The 27317-nt window shown below is 52.1% G+C and overlaps 6 protein-coding genes across 6 annotated transcripts; 3 read left to right on the forward strand and 3 right to left on the reverse strand.

The window, feature by feature from the left end:
* Positions 1-19: 19 nt before the first annotated feature.
* On the reverse strand, positions 20-4952 carry Pmar_PMAR017674 (fatty acid desaturase, putative; the record flags this gene model as incomplete). The annotated part of the gene is made up of 18 exons (XM_002776757.1): positions 20-296; positions 444-652; positions 700-850; positions 896-1039; positions 1085-1137; positions 1186-1326; positions 1373-1543; positions 1687-1862; positions 2160-2305; positions 2350-2510; positions 2554-2746; positions 2795-2964; positions 3007-3135; positions 3274-3424; positions 3471-3607; positions 3849-3895; positions 3947-4043; positions 4266-4952. The coding sequence occupies 18 exons, from the start codon at positions 4950-4952 to the stop codon at positions 173-175; spliced, it is 3087 nt and encodes a 1028-aa protein (XP_002776803.1). The 3' UTR covers positions 20-172.
* A 1221-nt stretch (positions 4953-6173) lies between these two features.
* Positions 6174-14746, reverse strand: Pmar_PMAR017675 (hypothetical protein; the record flags this gene model as incomplete). The annotated part of the gene is made up of 24 exons (XM_002776758.1): positions 6174-8732; positions 8782-9031; positions 9133-9231; positions 9280-9334; positions 9650-9740; positions 9792-11004; positions 11620-11742; positions 11784-11900; positions 11948-12043; positions 12094-12205; positions 12259-12468; positions 12511-12626; positions 12680-12785; positions 12832-12943; positions 12989-13118; positions 13160-13251; positions 13303-13429; positions 13480-13610; positions 13662-13773; positions 13818-14017; positions 14063-14230; positions 14272-14423; positions 14471-14560; positions 14605-14746. 24 exons carry the CDS (start codon positions 14744-14746, stop codon positions 6204-6206), a joined length of 6573 nt encoding a protein of 2190 aa, XP_002776804.1. The 3' UTR covers positions 6174-6203.
* A 68-nt stretch (positions 14747-14814) lies between these two features.
* Positions 14815-16087, reverse strand: Pmar_PMAR017676 (vacuolar ATP synthase 16 kDa proteolipid subunit, putative). Its single transcript, XM_002776759.1, has 5 exons — positions 16010-16087; positions 15599-15729; positions 15421-15545; positions 15284-15375; positions 14815-15234 (listed from the first exon to the last, which is right to left on the reverse strand). The coding sequence occupies exons 1-5, from the start codon at positions 16048-16050 to the stop codon at positions 15078-15080; spliced, it is 546 nt and encodes a 181-aa protein (XP_002776805.1). The 5' UTR covers positions 16051-16087; the 3' UTR covers positions 14815-15077.
* A 1750-nt stretch (positions 16088-17837) lies between these two features.
* On the forward strand, positions 17838-21909 carry Pmar_PMAR017677 (hypothetical protein; the record flags this gene model as incomplete). Its single annotated transcript, XM_002776760.1, has 4 exons — positions 17838-19171; positions 21134-21304; positions 21350-21428; positions 21475-21909. The coding sequence occupies 4 exons, from the start codon at positions 17838-17840 to the stop codon at positions 21907-21909; spliced, it is 2019 nt and encodes a 672-aa protein (XP_002776806.1).
* Positions 21910-22029: 120 nt separating this feature from the next.
* Positions 22030-24037, forward strand: Pmar_PMAR017678 (Cell division control protein, putative; the record flags this gene model as incomplete). Its single annotated transcript, XM_002776761.1, has 11 exons — positions 22030-22089; positions 22132-22240; positions 22283-22391; positions 22751-22974; positions 23020-23095; positions 23177-23224; positions 23264-23322; positions 23363-23504; positions 23548-23720; positions 23765-23854; positions 23904-24037. 11 exons carry the CDS (start codon positions 22030-22032, stop codon positions 24035-24037), a joined length of 1224 nt encoding a protein of 407 aa, XP_002776807.1.
* Positions 24038-24359: 322 nt separating this feature from the next.
* Pmar_PMAR017679 (hypothetical protein) lies at positions 24360-24592 on the forward strand (the record flags this gene model as incomplete). The annotated part of the gene is made up of 2 exons (XM_002776762.1): positions 24360-24428; positions 24488-24592. 2 exons carry the CDS (start codon positions 24360-24362, stop codon positions 24590-24592), a joined length of 174 nt encoding a protein of 57 aa, XP_002776808.1.
* Between the last annotated feature and the right edge of the window lie 2725 nt (positions 24593-27317).

Here is a 27317-nt window from a genome sequence, read left to right on the forward strand (position 1 = left end):
CAGCAGCTTCAACTCACAATAATTCTTACAATGAAAATCTTTTGGGGGGCTACCCAGAGCCATACGCAAAACTTCAGCACCATGTGATATCGAACGAAAATTGAAGCGACAGTAGCATGTAAGTCGACGAAAATCAGCAAGTACTTCTACGATGAGGAGGAGAAGGAGGAGCTCAGCCTTCGAGATTTGCCATTTCTGTTATATAATTATGCGTGTCTAACGCGACATTAGATAAAGTCTTGAGCACCATACGGTTGGCCTCCACAAAGCCAACCTCATTGTATACCATACCGTGCCTGATTCGAAGACCTACCATATCCATCATCCCAAGTTCAGTGTTGGAAATATCTTTGCTAGCCTCAGCTGCCCTCAAGAGGAGTTGCTGTCGCTAGTTCACGAGCAGGCATAGGCATGAGCCGGAGGAATAACATTACTCGTCTTACTTTTTGCAGAAGTCCTTGATAATGATGCTCAACTGCCGCGCCTTGTGCCGCGGACTTCTCGGGAATACGTGATGTGCGGACTGGAACTGCAGACCGCCATGGAACCAGTCCAACCACCATGGACAGGTTATGTCCAATGATGTCCTCAGCTGATGCGCCAAAAACGCTGGATGGTCAACCTTATCGGTGATGGCAGTGGCTGCTTCCACCTAGCATTCAAATTCGGCAGCTATAGCGGCTAACAGGCCCACCGTACCTTGAGGGGCCTCTGGTCCACATCATAGGTTGGCATGGCAAAATGGGACAAGGTGATTTGGATGTGAAGCACCCCAGCCACTGAGTGCGAGATCAAAACAAACAAAAAGCGTGCCGCTGATGATGGTAAGAACGACACCAAATAGACGTACCTAAAAGTTCAGATTCTCTAGCGGAGCGAAGCACAAGATCCCCACCATATAGCAAAGCCAGCAAGGGCAGCAAGCTCCCACTTCGGGCTTCTAACGCCCTTCATGAGCCTAGTTCTCTTGTCGGCTGTGAGCAACAGAACTGACTGTAGATAGAGATTGAAGCGTGCAACGAGCATAACAATATAGTATCTAGCAAGACCATGTACTTCCTCTCACACAAGCCTGTACCGCTACAGGTAGTGCTGACGAGGTAGAACCTTCCTGGCCACAGCATCGAGTGGGAAGTACTGAACAATACAGCCTCTCATAGACCTCTCTTAATATATCAAACTTGCCTTCTCGTGGTAGTTGCTCCAGAAGCCCTTAGCCGCATGCTCGGCGTCCTGAGGTAGGGCGATCTTCGAGGTCACCGCGAGGACCGGCATGTGCTGTATGTCCGGATCGGACGGTATGGAGTTGGTGACAACGTGGTGAACCTGATTGCGGAAATAATGTCGCGCGCCACGAAATTGGTAAACCCACGTTGTGTGTTGCTTTCCACCATCCTATGGAGACTCCTCCCAGAAAGTTGCCCACAAAGACGGCCCAACGGTCGTCTCGGGCTTTATCGTGAAACACAGCGTTGTGACCAAGGTCATGACCAGTAAATGCTGCTTGCTGCCAGACTAGACCCATCAGGAAGCCTCCAAGTACCTATCACTACGACGGTGAGCTTCACAGCATCTACCGCGACAATGGAGAAGGCGAATGCCTTGTCTAACTATCCACTGCTATCGCAATCAACATCGTGCTGTACTAACCACTACAGTACGAACGACAACAGCATCTTTCATTACAGCTGATTGCAATGCCACTAGTGAATATATAGCTCCTGCCAGTAGTAGAGCATACCATACACCAAGGCCCATGTAGTAGGTGAGGTCAGTATCGAACCATCCTGATGCCTCCATATCAGACACCAGCTTGCGGAACTCAGCCGTGGCTGGAGATACAGTATAACCCTCAAGCCTCCCTAAAGCAGCATGCCTTCATTTCTCAACGAACAGCGCGACTTCGCCAATTCGACGAGAAGCGCACGCCCATTTGATCGATATGCAGAGCTCTCGAGTCGCACATTATCATTGGGCGCGCCTTGATTAAATTAAATTCCTAAACTTTCAAATAAACCGGGTATTTTATTAATTTTCTTGGTATTTTATTAAAGCCATGGGTAAAACGTTAACTTAAAAGGTAAAACATCAACCAAATGGGTGAAAAATTGATTTTGTCGGTAAAAAATTAATTTGACCTGGAAATGCTGTAGTATTACCGATCTTGAAGGCAGGAAGTATCCTCTTGACGACCTTGGGCGGGTGGTTAGACACAAACACGTCTGTTGCATCCACGTCTCCAGCACAGTTCAAAATTGGAAGAATTCCACCAGGATGGCGATCCAACCAGTTGGTGAGATCATACCTACCAGTGCCCCTAACCAGTACACCCTCGTCCCTAATGCTTACACGAAGCCATTCACGACTATCCAACATGACTCTCTACTGGCATGCTTCGACACCTCCTCCCAGGTATATGATGGCAATGGCTCTTCCGACTTAGACCCACCCATCACCCCGTCTGTACTAGCTTCCTCACCAGCTGCCTTGCTAGGCCCAACCGACTGCACCTACCAACACCGAGGTACCCAATGTGAATGAGGGCATGCTTACACAGTCACGATCCACCTTGTCCGACGATACACTGTCAGCCCCATGCCAAGCGAAGATGTCCAAGGAATGGCAGATCACAACAGACCCGATAGCTGCTGTAATACCAATAGCAACCGAGAGAGGGATGCCTGCTGACAAATGGTTCGCTGCTGCCCACGAGGATGCCACTGCCACTCCAGCTTCTACTACAGACCTGATACCACCAGGTCGCTGGTTCGAACCCTGCACCTTGCATTTTTACCTCCGAAAATGCCTCTCCCAATTCCTATGAGCGTTGAGTGCTCTATCATGGAACATCGACCCGACCCAAGCTGGCAGTATGTCAAGACGGCTAAGACACTCAGCGACCACGAAGAAACCCCCGCCGACTATGGCCGCTAGCAATGCGTTCAACCAAGGGTCCTCTGAGCCCTAAACAGACCTTGACTGCTATCGCTCTACAGTGCTGCTTACTGTAGCCGAGGTAACAGTAGTGTTCTTGAGGAGGCCCATAATGACATCAGCAAATTGCAATGTAACAGCCACTCCCACTATGAACTGGCTGATGCTGCTGATGCTCAAAACCATTGGAGAAAATGATATCTTAACAGATCATATTGCAACACCCAAACACAAGCATTTTCCACTATGAACATCAACTGTTAGCTAACAACACCATCAGCATGCAAATAGCAAAGCAACTGTCGTAGCAAGCATGAACGTCACTAATGCTGGGCGTACTCGAGGGCCTCCACCATTCAAGAGGTCAGCCTCGCCATCCAAGTTCACGGCCCTCAACTTCTGCAAATTGACAGATATATTTTCGGCCCGAACTGGTTGTCCATCCGATTCAGCAAAGGCATCATAAGACTTCACCTCAGGGGCGCAGCATCTGAAACCTTCGCTCCGCTGAGAAAATCTACCAATAGTGTGCCCACTTGGTCTGCTTGAAGTTCATAAACTTGCTGATGTCTTCCGACCTTGCTGGGTCATGGAGCTGACCAGACTCGGCACCCAACCTCGCCAGCATTCTCGCGAAAAATCCCAACTGGGCCTTGGTCCCTGGCGGGAGTATCTAAACAGCCGCAATGCGATGTGGTGATACTATGTCAAACTATGTGACGATGTAGCGCGGGTAAAAACATCACAGGCTTTACGTTGACAAGTAATGGTCTCAGCTAATACCAACAATCGACCGGTTATAAAATCAGCTCAACAGAGACCTAAGTGATCTATCATGTTCAGCCACGATATATGTCTACGCCATATGTCGTATTTTAGTGAAGCCCATATACAGCTATCCCTCAGCTGCTGACCTCAGGTCTGTATGCACTCTGCGGCAGCTCCTCCTCAATACCAGTACCTCAACAAGCAGCAGTCCTCCTACAACACCAAGGAAACGGGAACCACTTACTCATCAGCCTTGGAGTTTCCCTCTCTAACACCCTCGCATCGGGAGAGTCCACCGGTGCAATCGACCTTTGCAGCAGTGATGTCGACGATGGTGGTGCCTTGTGACGGACCGCCAAGACCGCTGATATCAGTAGCAGGAAGAGCAGAGGAAGTCGAATATGCATTATCATAATAGCTAACGAGTCAGACCATCTTCCAGTGTCGTGGCCTCAACGCACTATCGATAATACCACTAGAAACATCAATTTTGCAGTTGAATTTCAATACCACACCACGGTGAAGTCCTGTCATAACGATGAAGTTAGCCTCATTGGACGCACCTGCTGTATCCACTGCAGAAACATCATCCTCTTCGACACATAGTCGTATTCAGACGTGACCACCTTCCGGAAGATCCCCTCAGCATCGATCCCCACCGGAACGTACAAAAGGTCAGCAGCCAACGAGGTCCATCGTCGCCCTGCTCTCAGGAAGACCTCATACAAAGAGGCCACCTTAGAAGGCTCTGAACATCGAAGCGTCGCATCACGCAGCAGCTTAAGGATTCTCTCGGCCAAGTAAGCATCTGTATCAGCGGCCTCCATGAGCCGACAGACGGCCAGGCCCAGAGGTCCACAGTGCTCTGCTGTATGCACTTCCACCGCTCGAGACACGTACCCGATACGATCACGGACAGGCAGTCCCCCTGCTGCTACTGCCATCAGGGCCTCAACCACTGCAGAGGTGCTGTTGAGCCCTCGATAAAGCAGTGGCAAGCACATCTTATTACAGACCTCACTGGCCTTCTGGCCCAACCAAGAGAGGCCCGTCACCACCTCGTCAGTCTTCTGCAACGGCAGGATGAGGGCTGCCAACTTACCTTCTTCCACCTTGGCGAGAGCAGTCGAGACCAAAGCCTCGCTATCAGCTGTCTCCAGTCTAAAGCTGTTGAGCAGCAACACCGTCTCCAGCACAGCCTCGGGTGAGACCAACCCGATAAGGTCTCGGAAGACCACACAGACCACCATGTAGAACCCCTCTCCCAGCCACCGTACCCTCTGGTCCCGTGACCACCCCAGACTAGACCACTGCCGAGCATGCCGCTGAATCGCAAGTAGCGCTCGCCCGGCCACTCCCACTTGGTCAGAGGAAGCCTTCAGGACTTTCCCGAGAGTAGCAGCCACCATAGGAGAGTGCCTGGAAACGTAGATATGCACTTTACTGGTGTTCACAGGGAAGCAGCCCTCCGTCGCACAATATAAAAGTTCATCTACGGACTCCAGGCCGAGCTGCTGGTCCGAGCCATACAGAGACACTATCACCCCTGTTACTATGGGGGAGTAGTGACGACTCGACAACCTCCCTCGAAGCCACTTGCAATCTTGCCGTTTCCTCAACGCTCCTATAAAGCACATCATAGGGATCTCGGCTGCCTTGGGATCCATTGACCTCTCCCTGAGGCATTTCTCCATCTGGTTCATTCGGCCGCTACGAACGCATGCCTGGATGAGCTGCAGAGCGGTGTCCACCACAAGGGCCTCGGACGGGGCTGATGAGTCGAAGCACTGCAGTAGTGCACACATCCCACATGGCCGACGGTAGCTGCCATGGGACCAGCCACTAGCCAACATGATGTCCAGGACCATCTCCAAGGTAGTATGCAAATGTACGGCCGATAGAAAGGTGGCACCGACCCTCGAGGACCTCAATATCCGACACACCAGAGGCTCGCTACCTCTACCCCTGTGAGCCAGGCATACTAGAAACCTAGCATCATCAAATGTGAATGTAGCGCCAAACTCACAGTCGTCCCAGGACCGCATCAAGTACTCCTCGAGTGCTGCAGGAACTCCAACCAGGCCACTACGGACAAGGATGCAGGTCACGAGGAGTAGGACTTGGCGCCGCATCCATGGCTGAGATATGAGGTGAATCGACGTGCAACACGAAAGGAGTAGGTCCAGTTGCTCAGTAGTGGTGATCTTAGCGTTGCTGTTGAGGTAGCCGGTGAGGACAGCAACTACCATGTCCCAATCAGAGACGCATAAGGGCATGACCAAAGCCGACAGCGAGGCAGTCGTCATCAACCAACATACAACCCTGATAGCAGTGCTCAGGACCCTCCGACACGAAATCGAAGATTCGGAACCCCCCCCCCTCCCATACCGAACTGAATTCCCCTGTATTGAGCAAACCCAAGGATGATGAAGCTGTGGTGTGGTATAGAAACTATAACAACATATTAAATGACTCAACAGTAGTAGTAATAATAGCAACAGTCAATCCAGAGTGAGATCTACGATCCCCTCGTTCCTAGGGGCTCTGCTGGCCTCGAGCATTGCCTCATACGGTACGAGGGCCTCCCCTGACGGTACCAGGCCTAGATCGATGTTAGTGAGCACATTCAAAAACATCTTCAACTTCATGCCCCGCAGCCCCACGAAGCACTCCAAGGCCAATGGCTTTTGGGCAGCAGTCAGCTTCTTATCGACGCTATCACCGATCGACTCATCATTGAATACCGATACACACACCTGTTGGAACTGTTCTGGATAGGTCTCGAGGAGCGCCTCAAAGAGAGCATATGTGTGGCTTGCATTAGCCCTGTTATAGCGAGTGAAGTTCCTCAATAGTCCCATGACCAGACCCTGGAACTCGCCCTGTACTGCCCTCCGGACCCCCACATCCCTCGCCGTCACTAACTTGGTCAAGTACCGCAGCACCCATGAGTCGAGCTCTCTATCAGTACAGCTCAAACACCTGTGAATGGCAACCGCGATCGTAGTAGTAAGGACCTCAGTATTCCCATAAAGGCCCGTCCTCCTATTCTCGACAGCAGCCCAATACAACAGCTGGAACAGCGGGGCAGCGGCCTGAACCCCGTTGGCCGTAGAGGAACGATCAGTGGCCTCGAGGGCCAGTGGAAGGACCGGTCGTAGGAGCCTCTCAACAGAGCCGCCGTACATGACCCAGTCAGCAACAATAGATAAGGGGCAAATGACGGAGTCTCGTAGCAGTCGAGCACAAAGGTCAAGGAGAGCAGTAGCCAGCTCCGTCCCTTCAGGCGTTCCCATACTACCCGCAGTAGCACGGACCAAGTAGCGCAAGTAATGATGACACAGAGGGGCCATCGAGGTCAGGCTCAGCTCCCCTGCCGGCAGCCTCCTCTGTGCTGGAGATGGACCAGCTCGAACACTCGTTGAGTACACCGCGGAGCCCGCAGCCGACAAGTACCGGTACAAGCTCTCAGTATGTGTACGCAGATGCTGTGCCAACAGCTTGGTCGTTCTGGGCAAGGCATCCCTCTCTGGTGTTCGAGAGTCCCTCTTTGCCGTAAGCGCCCAACAACACGTCTGTGCTCGCAGTACCTCTCTATAGAAATCCGCCATGTGGTCGATCGGCGTCATAGTAAGTGCAGCGCCGAAGATAGTGCTCAGACCTAGGTCCTTCGCGGGCTTGTCCTCCAGGGACCGTACCACACAGACAAGGGCACCAAACATAGTGGCGTCCGCCTGAGGCGATATGTGCCCAGCTGCAGCCCTGGCCCTCGGCAAGAGCCCCTGCTCCATTACTGGCAACAACACTGGTAGGGCCCTCTCCTCACTGCAGAGGGCCATCAGTGCTGCCGTCACTTCAGTCGGGCATCTATCTAGGCCAATACCAGCGGCCCATTCAATAGCAACCTGTAGCAGATCAGGAAGGGCCGCCACCTGCTTGGTAACAACAGTGAGCATCTCCGCCACAGCCTGGCACAACGGGACGTAGCACTCCGGCTTGCAGACTGCCGCCAAGCCCTTCTCCAATACACGTTGTATCGGAGGCGACATGTGGCCGTCACCACAGCGGAGCTCGGCAACTCCCATCACTATATGGATACTAGCCTCGAGCTCCAACGGGTCCTCTCCATCTGGACAACACTGGTCCAAGAAAGCATCGCCGTGGCCCAGCCCATCAGCCAATGAATAGACATCCACTGTAACGTCACAGGCCAGGTCACGGAAGGCCAGTAAGTTCTGCCTCCCCTCCTCGTCCTCGTTGCCCTCCTCATGCAGGGACAAGGCGTCCATCCTAGAGAATGTCAATAACGCTTGTATGCTAGGCTGGCCGAGTGCTCTGACCAGAGCCGCCACCTGCTCTCCACTGAGGCATTCACTATTGCGCATCTCCCTCAGAGATGGCCATATGTCGAGCACAGTCGAGGCACCACATGCCGGCCACCGAGGGAGCCTCAGAATGCCGGCCATGCAAGGGAGGATTACCTCACCAGAAGGATCGAACAGCAGAGGCGTCCAAGCACATGCTAAAACCTTGCAGTACCGGGCCGCCCTACCAACACTGTCGCGATCCGCCTTATCCAAGCTGTTACCAACATTATGTAGGAAGGACAGCAGAGCAGCAATAGCGACTCGTTCACCATCGGAGCACTTGAGAAACTGGCTGGACTCGTCGGCAGAGGCATGCCATTGTGAATAAGCATTAGGACTGTGGTCGAGGCAGTCTGCTATGGTCTCCAACATACCGCGGAATACTAGCCACTCAGCTACACCTATACTTCCCAAGGGGCAAGCGGCCCCCAACTGCAGTGTCGTGGTCGACAGGGCCCATGCCACCAGCAGGTCATGTGCTTGCTCGACTGTAGGGTTGAGCTGTGGTAGCAAGGACCACACCGCATCCAGATCTGGGATAGGCGGCAGCGCCTGTCGACTCCGCATCCCTTTAAGGACCACATCTCGACACTCACTGGCCAGCGCTGTGAGCATGAAGAGACCAATTCCAACATGGCTAGGTGAGGCCACGGTGAAGTCCACCTGAGAGGCATCGAGCTGAGCACATCGTCCCCTGTCCAGGCCGACCTACTATGGCTCTCACTGGAGAGTAGCCAGGGCCAGCCCCCTGTACCCACTCCATCGCCTCCTCCCCTTTCCTAGAGTACACAGCACGAGCCGCTAGTGCTGCCAGCGTGAGAGCCAGCCTTTGGAGTACCAAAGATGGTACGGTACTACTACTCCCCAGATGAAGTGATAGGATGTGGAACAACTCCTTCACAATGGGAGGGTGCCTTGATGATGTTCGCACTCGGAGGTACATAGTCTGGGCGGCAATGAACCTGCACGAACCACTTGTGTAGCCCTTTAGTGGAGCCAGCACTATTCGAACACACTCTCGAGCTACGCCTCTCGACCTCTACGGAGCAGCCCCTCAGTTTACATCACATTCGAGTCGCCGTCCTCAAGCAAGGTCCTCCATACGTCCCATATAGCGGCATCGTCCTCTGCAAAGCATCGTAGATACTCATCAGCTTGTCGCCTACAGGACCACTCTAATAAAGAAGCGCCCGAACGAGGCGCGGCCTACCTCGCCGTGGCATCCGTCTTAGCACCAAAGAGAACGGCAGTAGCGTTGGCGACAGCTTGAGGACCAAACTGTTGATTATTGGTAGTGGACCCCACCATAGTCGAGGGATGGTCGGCCATGCACTTCCAGTGGAATGAAGTACTACGAGGAAGTTCATCCTAGTGCGGCCTTATTGAACTCAACCCTGCTACAGCTGCTAGCAACAACGACGAGGACAAGGCGAGCTACTTTGGTATGCTACTGATGGATTCAAGAAATCACATGCCATGTGTGACGAAGTACAGAAGCATCAGCATCGTCCAGACAAACGGTAAGGGATGGGCCCGGCCCCTCGTGGTCGACATCGACCCTAGCCGCCGCCTACTCCTACTAGAATATTCCTTCGACTCGTCCAGGACGGCTAGCTGGGCAGGTTGCATCTCATTCGAGAACGTGTGTGTAGCATACGTGAAGGCCCCTTCCTGAATACCGAAGCCACTGACCACAATGAAGGATCGATCGTTCATGCCTACCTCGGACTCGGGCGTCGGCTCCTCCTTAACTCTAACGACTGGCCTACAGACCTTCCCCTTAGGCTTCAACCAGGTACCATCCTTACGACAAATCATCGAGTACTTCCTGTCTACTACGCTTCCACTGTGCGATGGGCGATGATGATGAACCCCGCCAGGATGGAGGACGGCATGAGCCTTCCCCGCTACCTTCTTCACAGCATTGCTTACCGCAGAACCACGAGCCCGATCCAGAGGACCACCGCCTAGGTCCTCGTCCTCTCCCCCACTACCTCCAATACGACCCTCGCTAAGAGGGCTGCTCTGCCCAGCTTTGTGTTTGGAGTGGTCCTCCGGCCTATCATGGGCAGCCAAGTGGTCCTCCTCCTCCTCTGGGCTGGTCCCGAAGTAGTCATCTTTTTCACCAGTTTTCCCCAGTCCATCAGCAATGGGCTCTTGCCCACTGTTGATATCAGCCTGGTCAACGTGCCCATCAGTGGCCTCAGAGTGGTTAGTCCTTTCACCAGTTTTCTCCTGCCCACCGATGGAGACGGAATCGTCTACCTCTTTCCCACTACTAGCAACAGCGCCATGATCCGCTTGCCCACTACTAGCAACAGCGCCATGATCCGCTTGCCCACTACTAGTAGCAGCGCCATGATCCGCTTGCCCACTACTAGTAGCAGGGCCGTGGTCTTCTTGCCCACTACTGGTAGCACCGCCGTGAGCCTCTTGCCCACTACTGGTAGCACCGGCGTGGCCCTCTTGTCCGCTTTGAGTAGCAGTGCCGTGACCCTCTTGCCCACTACTAGCAGCAGGGCCGTGGTCTTCTTGCCCACGACTGGTAGCAGCGGCGTGATCTCCATCTCCACTGGTATCAGGCTGGCCCCCTTCCCCACCACTTGGAGCAGGATGGTCCTCCTGACCAGTACTGGAGGTCGATGCTTGTTCATGCTGGTCTCCCGCGTGATCCGATCGGGTCCCACCCGCAGCACCCTCAGCCTCAGCTTCCCTCCTGGCCTTCTGTTCCGCCTCCTGCTTCTGCCTATAATACGGTATCATACTATACGGTATCAGTTTCACGGGCTCGTCCTTCCTCGTATCCCAGACTCCATCTCGTAGGAATTGTTCATCTGTAGCATTCACGTCCGATACCTCCGACGGGGCCTCGGCAGCCCGCAACATCAGTGGCCGATTGAACCGCAGCTGAATGAATGATGACTCAGTGGGCGGTCTGAAAGGAGGTGCCAATAACCCAAAAGATGAAGGTGAACACGACGCTTACTCTGTCCCGTTATCGCCTTCTTTAGAATCAGTAGGCTCATCCGTTGGCTCCGGAATACTTCCAGTGTTACCGCTATCAGCAGTTGCCGTTGCCGTGGTAGTTGTTGCAGTACTGGTCGTTGTCGTGGTACTCGTTGTAGTACTGGTTGTGGTACTCGTTGTAACGGTTGTCGTGGTTGTGGTGGTCGTGGTTGTGGTTGTCGTCGTAGTGGTGCTGCTGGTAGTAGTCGTAGTAGTCGTCGTAGTGGTGCTGCTGGTAGAAGTCGTAGTAGTGGTGGCAATGGTAGTAGTAGAAGCAGAACTAATACTAGTGGTACTCGTTGTAGTAGTAGTTGTGGTAGTAGTAGAGATACTAGTAGTACTGCTACTAGCAGTGGACTCATCATCAACAGTAGTGGCAGTTGATGTTGGAGTAGAAGTGGTTGTAGACGATGCTTCCTCTACTCCCCCCATTGTAGAGGCATCATCCCCAGCTATGCCAGGTGTCTCTTGGTCACTGCCTACACCAGCAACCGGACCACTGTGCGTACTCAGGTCCGGTCCCTCCGTAGTGGTCGTAGTATACGCTGTAGTACTCGAGCTAGTCGTCGAGGGCGCGGTCGCCTCTTCCCCCTCCTCCACGTCATCACAGTAGACCGTCACCCTCTGACCAGGAGCGGCCTTGATGCCAAGTTCCGCATCCCAGCACCTGACCAAACCTTGACCCTCCGCACCAACTATATCCCCTACCACTCCTTCTCCTCTTCTGTACAACCCTCCACCACTGGCAGCGGTATAGACAGCCTCGAGGATCCATCCGACAGCTTATCGCAAGTGACAGTCACTGAGCCTCGACCATAGATGTACCTCAACAACAACAGCGTTGGTCGCCCTATCGTTACCACACTTCCCACCTATCAGCTTCCTCACAGGTGTACACAGCCGACTGCCCGTCCTCTCCTTTCTCCATATGCGTCCCCGGGACCTCCGGCCATGTACACTCATGTGACCTAAATATTCAATAACCCAATCTTAGCGGAGCGAAGCATCTCAACACTACCCGCCAGCAACTTCCATTGGCGGCTCATGACCTCCTTTATAAATCCCCATTCCAAAGGGAGGGGCACTTGGAACACACCCGCCCCCACCTGGCCGCCACTGAGGCTTCGCATCTGCCAGCAAGACCACAGTAAGTGGCCTCTAGATGGGAGACCAGTTGCCCCACCACTCTTCTCCTCGTCAATCCAGCACACTGTAGTCACCTCGCCGTCTCCACTAGGGGCCCACTTCTCATCACACACAAACTCCACACGATCATCAACCCTTCCTCCTTCCGACGGTTTATAATCGATCGCCTGGGCGTGCGCTATCAGCGGCAAAGGTCCAGTGCATCTCTTCTTCTCGCACGACAGCTCCATACTGCTAAGCAGTGTGCCTAGGCCCAGCACATCAGAACAGCGCCATCGCCGTTGATTACCTCTATAGCTGAGCTGGCCACTCTGACTACAGGCCAACTCTATGGTAGAGGCGTCCGGTGTGAGGGGCTCGCTCGTGACCGACACAGGGTAGTCGAGGGACACCTCAAAGTGGGACCTATTCAAGTCCGATTGGCATCAACAGACGATACAGGCACCAGAGCCACTTACTTCACAGGTTCATCACATTGGAACTCCACACTGCCTTGATAGGGTATATGGGAGGTGTCCCTCCCAACCCCAACAGCATGGGCTCCGTCTATCTCCGGCACTTGACCTGAGACCACCAAGTAGAAGCTACAAGTCAACCATGTTCAGCTCACAGTCAGCTGCACACACCCCACCAGAGGGGTTCACAAAGTGACCATCCTCGCCACACTTGATCTCGACCGTGCCATAGGAGCTCCCGACAATCCGAGAATGTGCATTGCATGACTGAACAGGAACTATTGCATGGAACCACGCCCTCGTGAGGCTTACCAACATAACCGCCTGCCCAGCTATAACGGTGGACTCCGAGTGGAGGTCATGGTTAGTGTTGGTGGTCCACTGCGATGGGATGTCCGCTACCACTCCACACTGTATCGGCTCGCACGTCTCCACAGGTGTACTAAAGATACTCCTATCATCAACAGACCAGCATCAGCCTACTCCCAGTCCCCAGAGGCAGCGCACCGCACTGACAAGGTCGTCCGGCCAGCCTCGCCACTCACAGCATTACCATCACTACACGTGTAGTTGAGCTGACCAAGGACACTACCTACTACAGCGTATCCGGCGTACCCAACTACTACCTGATCCTTGTAGCGTAGGAGGTCAATACCATCCAAAGGGGAACTCAAGGTGGCGTTAGCGATCACTGGAGGCTTCTCATGGCACGCCACTCGCTCACACGGTGCCGACTTGGGACTGGTAAACTCACTGGAGGAAGACAACAGTAAACTACCATTTGAACACAGCATTCTCCCTACACTCTAACGTCTCCATCAGCCCTCTTAGTAGTCTCACATGGGAGGCTGAACTGCCCCGTCCCGTCTGGCGTGGTATACCCCGCATTGCACGTGTACCCAAGTTGATTCCCAACACGTATAGCGACTGCCGCCTAGCCATGATCACTCCCCCTCAACAGGCCGCCGCCTCTACTGCATCCTACCTCTGCCCTGCTGGAAGGCCTCGCATTGGGGATGTGTGGGGCCGTCCGACACACGACTGCCGTACAGATAGGGAAGGGTGAGGGCTGCCAATGCCCATCAGGACCACAAGTACTGATGACCACTATGAGGACCTCAGCTCGACCATCTTCACCTACACTGTAAACTGGTCCTCCTCATGCGCTCCATGACGCAATGCCGGCGAGCCTGCAGTGTAGCCCGTCGAGCATAGATAGTCCACACTGTGGCCATAGGAGATCCTCGCGTGTGGATCCTCTACTACTGGCCGTCCTCCTTTCACATACCGAGGGGCACCACAGTTTACCGGCTCACACCCCGACAACGACCCCAACGGAACCTGATAGCCACCCTACCCAGCCCAGAGGACACCACCTGGTATTACCATTTGGCGGGTCGAGTCGCACACATAGACGATCCTCTTGGGACCATTCGGGAGTCCATCACCAGTGTGACCCAAGGCACACGTGTAAGTAGCTGTCTCTCCTGGCAAGAGGAAGTCGAAGGACATCTGCCGATGAGACCCTCGGTCGATGAAGGCAGCAACATGCGCCTAACAAAACATGAGAGTCTGTCAACACCGCCTTGTCATACCGAAGTTGTCTCTAGTTTCCCATTAGGTATACTGCTGGGCACATCAGTGCAGCCTCGTTTCTCGCATTTCGAAACCCCAACGTAGACACCAAGGGCCGAGCATTTAACCATGAAGGTCCTCTTATTATTAGGCGTCATACAGCCCGGTTCGCCTATCACCACAGTTCACCCCTACACTCAACATACCCTTCGAGCCTACATGTATACACTGCTACTGCTTCGCCATCAATATACTGCCATTCCCACGTGGCCAACCCTACCTCTGGTGGTGGCTCCTTACAAGGGCTCTCTGAAGGGCGTAACCGATCAATTACGTCACAACACCTTCACTACCACTAGAAAGAAGAGAGCCTTTCGTCATTGGAGAGGTAAGGGTCTCGTGCTGGACAACAGTCAAAGAGAGCCCTTGGGCCTCTCGTGTGGCTAGAAGCGCAATAACAGTGCCAATAAGGCCTACATAGGGGTTATAGATCATAGAACAGGAACGAATAATATCTACACCAGTGGTCTCCTTCAAATTGATCAACACAACCAAACAAAATGACGGAAATTGTTCTAGCATTTCGCAATGATGCATTATCATCAAACTCCGTGACAAGCCGTCACCCTCCCTCCAAGTGGCAAGAGACCATCAGTGTTATGAGAGAATTCTACTGAGTATCGCAAGCGCCACACTAGGATCGATAGACCACTACGGGTGACACGTGGAGGGATGGGTGAACAGGTGTCACCACTAGAAATGAAAAACACAATGGGGGGATGATGACGGTGAACACCAGTCACCACTATGAATGTTAGGCTACTATTTAGCTCTTGTAAGGGATACAGAGATTGCTACCCTTCTCCATGGCACCAGAGGCAACAACAAGGCCTACAATGAGACCGTATAGACCCAGGGCTTCGGCGAAGATCAAAATGAGGATCATGCCCACGAACAACTTGCCGTTGGAAAGAGCGTTGCACCTAGTAAGAGCAGCATGGAAACCAGCAGTGCATATAAGAATCAGCTTACCTCACACCAATGTCACCAACGATGCCAATAGCATATCCGGCGGCCCACGCAGAGAAACCGACAGTAAGTCCGGCACCGAGTAGGGCATAAGCCTAAAGAGGTAATGAAGAGGAGGATAGAGGGGAAGAAGGACCTACTGAGTAGGGGCTGAGGGCGGCGGGGTTCTCAAGCTTGCCATTGATGATGACGGAGGTAATGAGACCGTAGATACCCAAGACACCAGCCATGACAACAGGGATGAGAGATCGCATAACGAGATCACCTACAGAGGAGTAAGGTAGGGTTACCTTGTCTTTTACTAAGAGTAGTGGTTACCTCTCATAACGCCCATACAGGCAATACCAACACCAGCCTTGGCAGTGCCATAGGCGGCACCAAGGTTGGCTAGACTGATGGAAGCAGCAATGCCCAGAGAGGCAAGGAAGAAGTTGGTGGGGGAGCAGTATCTGAATAAGAAGGCTTATCTTGGGCTGATCGATGGGAATTGGGCGGTGGACTGGCGACCGCACCCCATGGGGCTTCAGGACACCGAACAAAAGCAATTAGTAAATTATGAAGTAGAGTGTCTTTATAATTCCCGCATGGAAATACGCTAAGTAGGGTCGAAAGGAAAGATGCTAGAGAGAATTCAAATGTCTATGGAAATAGGCGGTCGAAAAAGTGACTCCACACGGACCTAATTCGAATCTTCCACAAGTCGACCTAAGATACCCCATCCCAGCGTACAAGCCCTCCTGAGCAGCTAATGCGGTCGATACAGCGAACATGATGAAGTCCTTGTAGTAGCTGGACGACACGGTGAGGAAAAAAGTATTCAGCGCGCTGGGGTCAAGCTTAGAATGGCGGGCGCGGACAAGCTGAAAATTAAGAAACTGCAAGATTGCAAGATTTGCAAGATTTGCAAGTTTCATTGTAGGGCGATAGAAGCAAGATTCGTGTCGTTTATTATGGGCACCCGAGGGGCACTGCCTGAAAGCGAACTCGAGAAGGTCTGGCAACACTGTGTGGCTGAGGAAGAGGAAAAGGGGAAGACTCGACCGAGCACCCTTGTCAAGACAGGTAGTATAGGTATTGGCGAATACAACTATGTAGGGGTTACACCATAGTAGTGTGACCAGTGATAGAGTTCATCATGACTATAGCGTTTCCAAGTCAAATTGTCCATGGCTAGGTTAAATTGAACTCCTAAACTTTCTAAGCAACCGAGTACGGCATAAATTTCCACGGTAGTTTGTCAAAACCGTGGGCACATTATTAACCAAAAAAGTATAACGTTAACCAAGTGGGTAAGAAATTAACGTGACCTGGAAGTGTTGTATTAATGTGGTCGGAAGTATGGTCTCTTCAGCGGCTGGAGTTATGCTCCTATTGGTACTCTTCTTATGGTGGAAAAGGTCCACCTTCCAACAACGGACGCATATGGGCGACTTCAATACATGGGCTAATAACATTGTCGATAGTATGTTGGCTGAGGACAGGACCACCAACAGGAACAAAGGATGTAGTCTGGGGCTATCACAGAGAAATCTCCTGCCGCCGTAGAGCTAGCTAGGATATTCTCACCTGTGATTTTAAATAGCTTTCTGTGAGCCGCATCAACTGACCATGATTTGGCAACAGTAGGAACGGTTAAACTTTTCCAAGGCATATACACGACTGTTATCATCACATCCGTGATAGTTTTGCCTTTCAGTGGTCCGCTGTCTGCGCTGTCTGGCCTTGGTCCCACGCCCCAACACCCACCTACATCAGCTGCATCATCAGCGTCTCCAACCCGGTGGCACTCGGGGTGTACTCCCTCCACGTTGTACCTCACAACGAACGGACGTTGTAGAGTTTTCTACATGGGTCAGGAAGTTGCACGATAGTAGCATTGGTCATGATAACAGGCCTGCCGCGGCCCCTACTACTACTACTAGTGTCCCTAGGAGCAACTTGTAGTCCCTTGTCACTGTTGACGATGTACCATTCGGCATACGTCCCTTATAAGGTGTTGTGTGGGCGTCAGAAGGGGTAGGGGGGGGGCGGCCTCGTTGATGGTCAACAGTGTTCTGGTGTGGGGAAATATGCACATGTGTGTTGGTGAAAATATGGAAATCCGATTTGGTTCCTGTACAGCTCCACCTGAATTTTTAGGTAAACTTCTATAGTTATCGAGCGAACTCGTTAAGCTGGGCTCAGCTACGGTAAGCAAACATATACATTTTACGGTGAGAGCTGGTCATTGGTTGAATCATGTCATATAGTATATACATATGAACAATATGAAATTTACGAGGAAATTTTAGTGATTTTTTGTTGTTTTCTGTACACTTCTGCACGAATTCGTGTGCAAACTGCTATAGATAGTGAGGGAACTCCTGAGCTCAGCTGAGGAGAATCAAAATATGTCCTAGCAGTGCGTATTCCTCCATGGATGTAGTCGCTATCAGAAGCTACTTCAGCTTCCCTGTGTTATTATGACCAAAGCCCATTTGTAATGTCGTTCTTCCTAAAGTGGGTACACTCCCCTCCTGGCCATCGCTACTGGCTTCACCCCACCAAGCCCTTGGTCATGCATTCGGTATCCCAGGGACTCCTCACTGTATGGGACTACTGCTCCAACAGGTGTAGATACCTCCGTTGCTTGGAGGCTGAGGGGACTGTTCTTGATGCATGCTATTCTAATAAGGGAGATGGGCTCTATACTATTGACACTGGCGGCGTTATGAGGGTGTGGGCTATCCGAAAGCAAAGAAGTGATGGTACTGTTACTGTATCAGTCAGCGGTCACTCTAGGCCCCCGGCACTGGCGTTGGCCTCTTTTAGTGGTGATGCTGGCGAGACAGGTGGGGTACTCAGCCTTTGCGTAGTCACTGATCGACAGCAGCTCCTTCAGCTGTCATTCGATTCTGACGAGCTCTCGATCACTATTAACAAGTGTATCGATGTGTGGCGACCTGGGCTGGCCCCTGCCAGTCTGGTCAGCTTACAGTGTGCTGAGGGGACTACAGCTGCCCTCCTGGACGGGGATGGTCGGGCTATCTCATTCTATCCCCTCGGTGCTGCCACTGAGGACGCGGTGACGGTCACTAGGCTCCGACCAACGGACGGTTCGGTCGTAACCATAGCTAGGTGTGGTACGGCCAAGCTGTTGGCACTCTCGGCTGATGGTCAGCTCGTTGAGATTGAAGGGGATACTATTGGGGGTAGCCCACTTGATGGTTCACGTGTGGTATCGTTATGGCCAGGAAGTGATGGTAGCTGTACGTTGGTGGTGGCTGGCGGGGAACTCACGGTAACTAGTGAGGAGCTCGGTCTCGTCCATCTCAACGACAGGCCTCGGTCAGAGGTTGTTTACGCTAATAGTAACTCAGAAGTGGTCATGGTAGTGGAGGCTAATGGTTTGGTCGAAGTCCTTGACATTCGCTCTGGTCGAAGGGTAGCGTCTCGTGAGCATACCCTCTCACATCGGGACTACCCTATTGCTGTTTGTGCAGGGGATGCACTTCTATGTAGTGATGGTCTGAGCACAGCGGTACTGGTCGGTGGCCAGGACCAAGGCAGGCTCGCCTTGGTCCCGGAGAGAGTTGGGGTATCGGCACTGTGTGTGGCGTCACCTTTACTACTGTGGGTCGGCTTTGATGATGGGGACGTTATTACTGCTAGATTGGAAGGTGACACAGTGTGGACAAAGTGTGGTGAGTACTCGTGCGACTACTCCCCGGTCTGGATGAGCGCATTAGAGGGGACTAGGGAGGCTCTGCTGACCTTGGAGGATGGCAGTGTGGGGCTGTTGGAAGCATCATTGGCGTTGGGGAATCTCAAGATGCTGCAAGAGTTCAAGTTTGACCATGGACACTGCAAGCGGGCAGAATGTGTTGGTCGTCCAGGTGAGCACACTGACAGGTATTGCGTGGCCGAGATGGAGAGTAGTCTGGTACTGTATGAAATATACAAACTAGGGAAGTCCCTTGTATACGCAGCGTTGAGGAAATTCAAGTGGGCGCAAGAGAGCAAGTGGTGTATGAATAACCACACATACAGTCTAGTATTGCTATTGCCTGCTGAAGATGGCAGTTGGTCGTTTGAATTGGTGCGGCTTTGGGAGTCTGGTAGGAAGGTGGAGGGTAAGGGGAGGCTGCCAGGAGAGAGTAGTGGGTGGGAAGCACTTGCATTGGATGATACGGGGAGGTAGGCTATGGGGAGGTTTTGGAATGTTGTGGGAGTTATTGAGATTCTAGAAGGGTATTAGAATCTAATACTTAGATTGCTCCCTCTGTATTCTCGGCAATGGCACTACGCTATCGCTTTTGAGTCGCCACACTGATATCTAGTGGATTCACGCATCATTCGTGGTGGTTCTGTGTGGGACCACGAGTTTCCTCCCTAGACACCCTGGAACTGATGCCCGACGGCCTTCGTCCGTCCGCCTCATATAGAAAAGCCTCATGGCTATCGGCCAGTCGGTCCGAATATCGACCGGTCCCTCAGGTACTTGCTTGCCCTGAGCAGTAGAGTAGAACAGAAGCAACAGCAGCAGCATGTGGTGGTCTTGCCTGTAGAACCGTCTGGTAGTATGATCACCACTACCTGTGCTAGGCTCCGGACCGAGGGTGATGCGATCAGCGTTGTGATGTGCGCTGATCTACTCTACGTCATCTGTTCAAATGGCAGGGTGGAGGTATGGGAAGTGCGCGAATGGTCTCATCCGTCATCACGCCGTGATGTGGTGATCGCAGCTCGGGAGATGGGCTTTTGTGAGAAGTGGTTGCCACCAGAGAAGCCCCTACCGATACGGTTGCCGAGCCCTGGTCTCCTTCCCCCACCGAGCCAGCCTAGCTGCCTTACGCTATCAAGCACTACATCATCTGTGGTAGGGAGAACCTTCCGGAGTATGGACCGATTTGATAGTTCTCACACGAGATCGGAGGAGAGCCGTGATCGGTGAGGATACCATTGCCATGATAATTCCGCTTGTTGTCTGCCTTGTGAGTAGACTTGTGTTGTTGAAGGAGGATGGGTTGGTCGGCCACTGTCGAGCATTTCCAGGACTGTCGAGCCATTTAGTTGGTGTTTTACTCTTTTTATTTATATTTTACCCATCGTTTTGATAAATTTCCGATTGATGTTATACCTGGTTTATTAAAAAGTTTAGAAGGCTCAGTTTACCTAGGAATCGTCATCCACGGAAATGCTGTATATGTTGAGACCAGGACCTTATTTACGTTGTTAGTAGTAGATCCTGTTCGGGACTGGAGGACTGCAGTGCTTGCTATTCGCTGGTCTTCATGCCCCCTCGGAAATGTCCTCTTCCACTCACCCGTCCTGAGTCCTTGGGGGTCATAATGGGCCCACCATCTGCTGCTGCTGCTGCTGCTGCTGCTGCTGCTGAGGAGGAGATCGATTGCTCAGCCTGCTTATTGCGTCTGGGAGAGCCTCCAATGACGGTGGCTTGCACCAATACATGCTCTCATATATTCCATTACGACTGCATATCACAGTGGTCGACCAGAGACAACAGATGTCCACAGTGCAAGAGACGGTTTCAGTGGATAGCCGAGTATGGCCCTGATGGCACTAGGATGAGGTAGGCTGCAATGAGAAAGGGTAGGTGCTGCTCACTAAGCACTGCTAATTGGGAACAGAGTATTGTAGTAGTGTGCACTTCTTATTAATACTCCTAAGCACTGTTCAGGAGTATTACTCTAAGAATTCAAGGCAATATCCACGTCTTGCATTTAGATGCGATACGTAAATCTTAGGTTTCCCAATAGGGGTTGTTCAGATTCTGGATAATTCTTTCTTTCTGTAGGGAATCCTAATCTGGGGTATTCACAGCATCAGTAGTAGTCTATGTGATTTGGTCAGGTATGCTCATTGTAAACTAGTCCGACAGAAGGGTATCGAGAACACAGAGGCGGCTGAACTACGCTGTGAGGGCTGTGGTCACCTCCTGCCGGAAGATACAGAAAGTGATGATGATGAGGACATAGTCCTCTGTACTGGTATGGACGGTAGCTGTTTAGCTACTTTCCATGGGTAAGTGGCTCTTGTCCTCCTTTTCTGCTGTACGTCCACGATCAGGCACTGCGCATCGGAGCTACTATATGGGCGGGTGAAGGAGCTTGGGTACCACCGTAATGAGGTCGATGAAGGATTCTTGGTGAGAGAGGCGGCTTCCAACTCCTCTGGTTACCGCACTCTGTCAGCATCTCTACTTTGCCTGTCCTTATTGTCATTCCAATGGCCTGGTGGATCCTCCGCCAGCGAAGACCTCAGCATCGATGAGGAAGCGCCGAAAGGAGCATCGGAAGCCCAAGGCTTCATCACCCCCGAGTGTGGCTGCTACTGCTGCTGAGGAGGAGGAGGATGCCAAGCGTAAGCGGCCTCATCAAGCCAGCGGCTTCCTGATGGTCGATGGGACAGCGCCTCGAGCGGCCACTAGTACCCCACTTCCTGTGGCCTTCAAGGACGCCTCTAACGGTGCACTAGCGGACTTCCTTACTCGGACTGCACCCGATCCTAGTCGACCTAATTCCCTGGCTAACGTAGCCATCTACCGCCAGAGACGTCTGGCTCGGAAGGCTATGAGGGAGAGGGAGGCCGCAGGGGCTGCTGGTAGCACTGGTGGACTTGAATCCTGACAGAGGTTGCACTACCGACGATAACTATATACTTTCCTTGTCTCGATGATTGTGACTGGAGTTACGATGAGAGTGGTGGGTGGTGGCGTGTGATGCCATAAGGGTAGTTGGGGATTACCGATGGAGAAATACGAGATTATCAATCAAGTTGGCCAAGGCACCTATGGAGTTGTATATAAGGTAGGGTAGTCTATTGTGGGGGAGGAGTAAGTCCTTCAGCAGGCGCGGCTCCACTGTTCTAAGGAGGGCTCGAGGTCTACGTCTGTCGAGGAGGACTATGTTGCTATCAAGAAGTTCCGAAAGCCGGAGGGGAAGGAGAGTAGCGTTGAGAGTAGGTTTGGTGTTGTGGCGTTGTTGTTTAGCCTCTTGCCAGGGACGGCTGCACGCGAAACCCGTCTCCTGTCCGAACTCAGTCACCCCAACATCGTCGAGTTGCTGGAAGTCGTCCGCACTGACGAAGGAAATCTCTATCTTGTTTTTGAGTAGGGCCACTTCTGTCTAGGCCTCTATCACTACTGTACAATAGGGAATGCCGTTGCCATATAGCCCTCTTACGCCATTGATCTGTGAATATTCATGTCATTTTTTTACATCCAAACAGAAATACACGATAATGTTCACTACGTAATCCTATATTTATAAATAACCAGAAATGGCGAGATGAATAGGGACGACTATAAGCCGAAATTATCCCTTATACACAATTAGTGATATTATTGTGAATGGGAGTAGTCGGCCTACGAGCGCCTGCCGTCTTTTATGGTGACTTCTGTTGTTTCTCGGATACTCCATCGCGCTGTACTTACTGGGCTTACCTGTCGAGCTGGCTGACTCTCATCAGGTTTGCCCCCAACACCTTGCTTGATGTGATAGAACACTCTGCTGGTGCCGCCACTACTACTCGGACACCGTCGTCTGGTTGTGAGCTCTCCAAAGAGGCAGCACGAGGCATCGGCCTCGATATGACTCTTACCATAAGCCTGCAGCTGGTATCAGCCCTCGGGTATATACATTCTCGAGGCGTTATCCATCGGGATGTGAAGCCAGAGAACATCCTTCTCACTGGTGCTTTAGTCTATTGCTTCTGATACCATGCTCATCATCATTCAGGAAAGCGGCGGGACGTTGTGAAGTTATGCGACTTTGGTTTCGCTCGATACTTGCACGAAGATGATGGTGAGACTCCGTCAGGTGGGGCTGATAACACTGCCAATAACCTTACTGAGTAATTCTAGCATCACAAGACTGGTGCTCATGGGAATCACAGGTATGTGTCCACCCGATGGTATAGGGCCCCGGAGCTCTTGGTGGGAGGGTTGCCAGGCCGGGGTAGGAGGAGAGGGAGGAACGGCAGCTATGAGCAGTCGATAGACATCTGGGCTCTTGGCTGTGTCGTTGCTGAGTGTGACACGGGTACACCACTCGTAGTCTCTTTGCTTGGAAATGTTCTTAGGTGAGCCGGCATTCAGTGGTGACTCGGACGTGGCTACACTCAAGCTAATCAACGATGCATTACCAGTTCCTCAACCCCCAACCACAAGGCGCGGCATCCGGTCTGGCCACGACTTGAGCACCCCACAATTCATAATGGACAGGTTTGCTATCAGCGACTTGGTCGCGGCGATGCTGTGGCTTCAGATACAGCCCGAGGTTGCATGCCTTCCTGAGCGGTTGTCTCAAGCACAGCCCTAGTGAGAGGTTAACATGTCGAGATTTGGTCACACTGCTGGGCCCTCCCTCTGATGGTGGTCACTCGTGGCCATTGCGGGACTTGAAACGAAAGCGATCCGAAAAATTGTCACTTTGTGAAGGTGAGAGGGGAGCTAAGCGATGTGCGTGTCTTCAGCTGTTTCAGGTGGCTGCTCCTCCCCTGATAGTGTTTTGGAGGCTCCCAAGCGACGTCGTGGTGACTGTGTGACAGGTGGCTGGCTAAGGTCGACTTCAGGTAGGCTCGCAGGGTGTGGTGGGTTCTTATATGTGAAGAATCTTATTAGGTTCAGGAAGCGGGCCCTCTACCAGTGCATCTGGCTCTTCACTGGCCACTCCCAAGTTGACCCATCATAAGCCTCTATGTGATTGTCAACAGCATCGTCTGTCCGTTCTCTGCTCACATCCTATGGAGCCTTAATTCACCATTTAAATTAAACAACAGTGCTCGGCGAACAGACATTGGAAAGATCGATTCACTCAGTCTGCTACTATTATTATACTCACCATCGACCACTGGGATATCCCAGGCACCCTCGTGGGACTCGATATCATCATTTCTGTCACCATAACACTGTTCCAGGTAATCGTGCCATGCCGTTGATGCTGATCAAACTATTTGGTCTCTTGCGGCCCATCACTGTATGCTTGCTGTTGTGTTGTCAATTCATGCCCGGCTGGAAGGGATCCTCGCATCGTGAGAGCCCCTCGTGCTCACTGATTTCCATGGTGTAGTTGTTCAAATGGGAGGTTCGACTCGCCAGATGCAAGACCAACGACAGGGTACTTCTGGTGCCCACCGGTCTAACAGAGTACAGGAACTGGTCAATAGCATCATAGGATGCAACAGCATTGCAGTCACTTAGCTCAGGTGTATCCGCATGCCTTGGTCATCCCTCGTCGGCCTGCTCATAAACCAGATGATCGCTGTGAAGGGGGTATGGTGTATAGGACTGCGCCCATCAAGCATCAGTAAGCAACCAGTGCTCCAGTGGCTGCAGTGGAGGTGGTTAGATCATGCCCGCTTCACAGACTCCTGTGGTTCTATCGTTTCACTGCGGAATACATGTGCCTTATCTTGTCATTTTCTCACTACCATCATCCTCGCCTTTGTTTCGAACCAGCTTGTCATCAATCACTGATGGTATGCTTACGAAATTGTGTTCTCACCGTTTTGTCTCCCACGGTAGCATCTCCGTTCAGTCTACGGAGCAAGGTCCGCACTCCCCACAAGATTAGTACTTATGAACATGACTATACCTCAATACCTGTGAGGCCTGAGCTCGACGTAGAATCATCCACAATGAGTGAGTTGCTGGGTTAGCATTCCATGGTCGAGCATACCTAGCTGAGGGATATCGAGTCTACTGTTATGCACATTGGCATGTTTCTGAATATCGAAATTTTCATGAAGTTATTTCTAAGCACACAGTACAGCTCGCTATTCTACAGGTACAGACATGACTAGGACGAGCTCATCGCGGTTGTCTTGTAGTAGCTCCTCCCACACAATGGTGTCTTCAAGGAGTGTATCGAGTTGCAACCGTCGGAGTAGGAGACGACAGCCTCGGCTTACCGCGATGGGGACTGTTGAGAAGCTTCCACACCTGCAAAGGTTAGTGGTTGGTTTATAAACTGAGTACAGGGGATCTCCGGTTAGGTCATCATTCTCGGGCCCTCTCTATATAGCGACTAATGACTGGTCGGGGTCATGGTGGTCACCGAAGGCATATCCCCATGTACGTAGTGGCGGCTCTTGAATGGCTCCCGATGGACTCTCATCAGATGTGCGAGGGAGTCACAGACAAACAACTTCACATACGACAGATGGTCCGTTGTTTGAATCTCCGATCACCTGATTTACTCAATCATGTTAACTGAGTTGTGGTACCAAATCATACTGCTGTGTTAAGTGGGTCCACAGGGTCGCACTAAATCGGCTGAGGACTCGCCACCCATTTGAAACCATTCAGCGTCTTGATGGGCTGAGCCCCTTGGCTTTTCTCTGTGACCTACCTGGGGTACGCTACTACCTCAGGGGAGACAGAAAACTTATGCTGGGCATGTGCCACCATCGAGGGGCATCTGAGTGAAGCATTTTTACAATGCTCATCCATCACGTGGGGCTTTTTCTCTTTAAAGTTTACCCCAGTTAACGATGGCTCACAAGCCAGCAGCTGGCGACTCCCTTGTGGGGAAACTCGCCCGCCTACGGCAGCAAATAAGAGAGTCAGCCGAGCGTGTGAAAAAGCGGCAGATAACTTCGGATCGTAGCCGGTCCCAGCCAACATCCTCTGCCTCACCGACAGATCGATGCGCATTTCATCACGTGAGCTTAGCACGAGAGGGTATGAATGACCAGCGAGATGGGACTGGTAGCAGGGAGGACATTGCGGACCTTCTTCAACGGAAGAATCAGTTGCACTCCTACGTGAGGGGCTTTCCTCGGCTCTGCTGCTGAGGCTATATACCTTCATAGATCAGAACGCTCGAGAATCGGCTTACTGACGCTGAAAGTATTCTCTCATCACAGGCAGGAGCCAGTGAGACCATACGCCAACTGAAAGCCTCGAATACTGCATTGTCACGGCAGTTGGCCGGTGCAAGAATGATGGCCAATAAGTGAGTCCAAGGTTCGACTCCTACAGGGTGGCGATAGCAGAGCGACTGCCGCCTCAACTCTACTCATGAGTGGCGTGGATGACGTAGTCAGATATCGAGATGAGTGCGATACACTGCGAGAACAGTCTAGGCGATCGATGCCCACCCCAGAGCATGATCGAGTAGCTGAGAGGTTCGGGCACGCTTTAGCTGAAGCCCGCGGCCGGATAAACTCCCTTACGGATGCTCTCGAGGCAAAGAATGTAGGTCACGGTTCTGGTGGCTGGGGATGAGAGCGGTGGAAGTCTTTTGCTCGTATGTTTTATGTATCCTCAATTGACTTGTGTTAGGCAGAGTGCGAACGGCTGACAGAGGAAGTATCAAGGCTCCGAGACGGCACGTTGCTGACCAAGTTGAGCAACCGGGCACGATATGGGCTCTCGGCGTGGGGTCACTCAACTTTCGCAGGTCTACCGTCTACAGAAGGAGAATGCTGAGCTCCGAGGTGAACGGTCGCGGCATGAGCCTGAGGGCAGTCTGGAACGCTTCATGGCCGATCAGTCGAGAGCTGTTAGCAAGTTCATGCACGACACAAGCGACTTGGTCAGTCCTATTAGTGATATCAGCTATATATCGGCTACTCCTAGTGGATTACACTCATGATAAACGTCTCATGCTTCAACTGAGTTGAGTGAATAGTCCTATGATCGTAATGGATGCCGGAGCAGCCATGCTGTTCCAGCCCCGCCAGGGCTGCTTCACGTACACCAAGTGTGCCCCGGCGGTGCCGGCGACCTCATGTCACCACTGTGGTGGCAGAGGATGGAACACTGGTCCATCTCACTTGTCTTGATCCGTTATGGATAGTCTATTAGACTCGCACCAAGCCTCTGAATCAGATGTCCAATGAAGGACCAGTCTTGTGGGTACGCGGATACAGCAACCGTTAATGTTCGGATGTACCGAGGGTCTTGTACCGAGATATGATGGAAACCAAAGTGTTGCCGAACCGAAAAATGGACTGCCACTTGTGAGCTTAGTAGTGCCAATAATAACATGAGAACCAAGCGTTGGACTTTAAACTCACACATCCAAAGACT

This window comes from Perkinsus marinus (genome assembly GCF_000006405.1).
Source record: "Perkinsus marinus ATCC 50983 genomic scaffold scf_1104296953018, whole genome shotgun sequence".
Taxonomy (NCBI): Eukaryota; Perkinsozoa; order Perkinsida; family Perkinsidae; genus Perkinsus; species Perkinsus marinus.